This window comes from Penaeus vannamei, chromosome 4 (assembly GCF_042767895.1).
Source record: "Penaeus vannamei isolate JL-2024 chromosome 4, ASM4276789v1, whole genome shotgun sequence".
Lineage (NCBI taxonomy): Eukaryota > Metazoa > Arthropoda > Malacostraca > Decapoda > Penaeidae > Penaeus > Penaeus vannamei.
Window position 1 is genome coordinate 36,429,315 of NC_091552.1, and position 2,500 is coordinate 36,431,814.

General features: G+C 39.6%; 1 protein-coding gene across 6 annotated transcripts in view; it reads right to left on the reverse strand.

Annotated features, from left to right (window-relative positions):
• The window catches only part of LOC113805892 (protein D2), a 78,280-nt gene that overhangs the window by 31,501 nt on the left and 44,279 nt on the right, over positions 1-2,500 (reverse strand). For all 6 annotated transcript variants that reach the window (XM_070120973.1, XM_070120972.1, XM_070120971.1 and 3 more), the window contains one exon: positions 1,293-1,376. In XM_070120973.1, coding sequence (XP_069977074.1) covers positions 1,293-1,376 — 84 coding nt within the window. The remainder of the gene's footprint in view (positions 1-1,292; positions 1,377-2,500) is intronic.

Sequence of the window (2,500 nt, forward strand, 5' to 3'; positions counted from 1 at the left end):
CAACTCAATTACAGCCAGATACCGCATAGATGTAACCCAGAACAATACGAATATCTCACCGGGGAAACCTGTCTGACACAGATGCTCCTTTGGCGTAGAACATCTCTTTCACGTCAAGTTTACAAACATTGGTAGGAGCATACACAGCAATAAGAGACATGAAGCCAAATGCTAGCTTCATTCTCATTACCATTAATGCTCATCGACTGGAGTAACCTCTAGCACCAAGGGCTGGAGTCTGCTGGAGATGGCCATGGCTACTTCCTAGAGATGGCGACCATCACTGCGGCCTGACCAGTAGTAGGTGTAGCCACCTACACTGATTGTGCTGCTGCCAGGTTTTTTCAGCTCCGAGAGAGCAGCCACCTCCACTCTCAGTCTCCCCAGTTCCCTCAACAGCAGAGGCAACCGACCATCCTGACGCAAAGAATGGAAGTTCCAAGCCCCCACCCTGTCTTCCAGCCTGAGGTTTCTCCTCGGGTAGTCACTGTGGGGGGATGCCATTTCTGCCACACACACCCTCAACCCCCGCCGACGGTACTCCATATAAAAGGTGGCGGCAGGCTGCGGGACCCATCATCCCCCCTGCAGGGTACCATAAGGCTTTCCCCCTACATGCTTCACTCTAGGCTGGTGACTGCCAGAATGCAGGCAGGACAAGTAGTTCCAATTCTCATCCTCTGTCCCGGCAGTCGAGCTCCTAATCGGTCCCACAGCCCGCCCCTCTCTCTCTCTCTCTCTCTCTCTCTCTCTCTCTCTCTCTCTCTCTCTCTCTCTATATATATATATATATATATATATATATATATATATATATATATATATAATGTATGTATATATATGAATTTATATAATATACATATATATGTATGTATATGTATGTATACATGTGTGTGTATATACATGTTGGTATTTTCGAGTTCAAATTTCTCTCACTCTGATTCATGTCTCTAATAATCCTTCCGGATTTTATGTGGATTCATTGCGAGATGATTTTACCCCCATAAGGAATGGAATATGGCTAGCAATATTCAGATAAGCCATACGATAATTTTCTGTGTAGCTATCCATACATACATACATACATTATATATATATATATATATATATATATATATATATATATACATATATATATGTATATATAATTCATATATACATGTATACATATCTAGAGAAATAGATAGGTAGGATAATTATATATATATATATATATATATATATATATATATATATATATATATATATATGCATAAGCCTAAGGAATCCTCCTATTTCTGCAAGGACCTTACCGCTTCGACGTCCTCGTATCTGACGCTGTTCACAAGTTTGTACAGGGACTTCGGTCCCTCTGTCCCGCAGCTATCCAGAATCGTCTGTGAAAAAACAAATTTACTTTAATTGTGCTTTCGAATTCTTGAAGAAACTTCTAAAATGAAACAGTAGTAATGCAACTACGCAACGTAACGTTTCATAAATAAACCGAAATCACAATGAAAAATAAACAATAATAAAAAATAAACACTGATGAATAAATTTAAGTGTTGCAATATGTAAAGTGTTTCAATATGTAAAGTGTGCGTGTGCGTGTGCGTGTGCGTGTGCGTGTGCGTGTGCGTGTGTGTGTGTGTGTGTGTGTGTGTGTGTGCGCGCGCGCGCATGCGCACGAGCGATGTTCTCCACATTCCGTTTGAAACACGTTGATTAGAATCCCCTAGTACACATAACAGCCAGCAACCACCGTCACGTAAATTCGATCCACTATCTGTCCAGTACCACGTACGTTCAAACACCGGTTGAACTAAGCTGTTGTTGGGAATCCACTAATTATTAAATTATAGTTGGTTTAGTTGAAATATATATCAATTTTTAAAAGCCAAAATGTTTAATTGATATATAGTGCTAACTGGTATACATAGCTGATATATCATTGGTTAACAGTATATACAAAAACGTGGAATCAATCGGGAACGAATAATTTTTAGTATTATTTCTTTACATATTACAAGCGCGAGGTTATACCTCCTTTCTATTAAATGTCAATATATATGATAATTTCAGGTCAAAGAAGCCGTCGGTAACTTCAATCCAAAAATATACACTTCCTCTTTCAGCAACAGAGAGAGGAAAATAGGACCGTGTTACCTTCAGAGAATAGGAAACACGTTAGTACGGCGGAGGCATGTCTTTTGTTTTGATCCGACGATACTAACCCCTCGCCGTGTGTGTTCTGGGCGTTGGCGGGTTAATTGTCAGCGCAGTGATAGCAGCTGTCGGCCTTTGGTTGTTGGCAGAAATCGAGCTTGGTGTGAGATGTATGTTCAACAAGCCAAACAAAATGTGCTCGTTGCTATTACTCGGGATTTCCAACATGATAAATATACATTTTTAATACTGATTTATGTATGGAAAAATATATTCTACATTGGGTATAAACTGTTAGGGAACTCACGTGTGTATGTTTAAATTATCAAATTTAAGTATATTGACTGCAAAACTT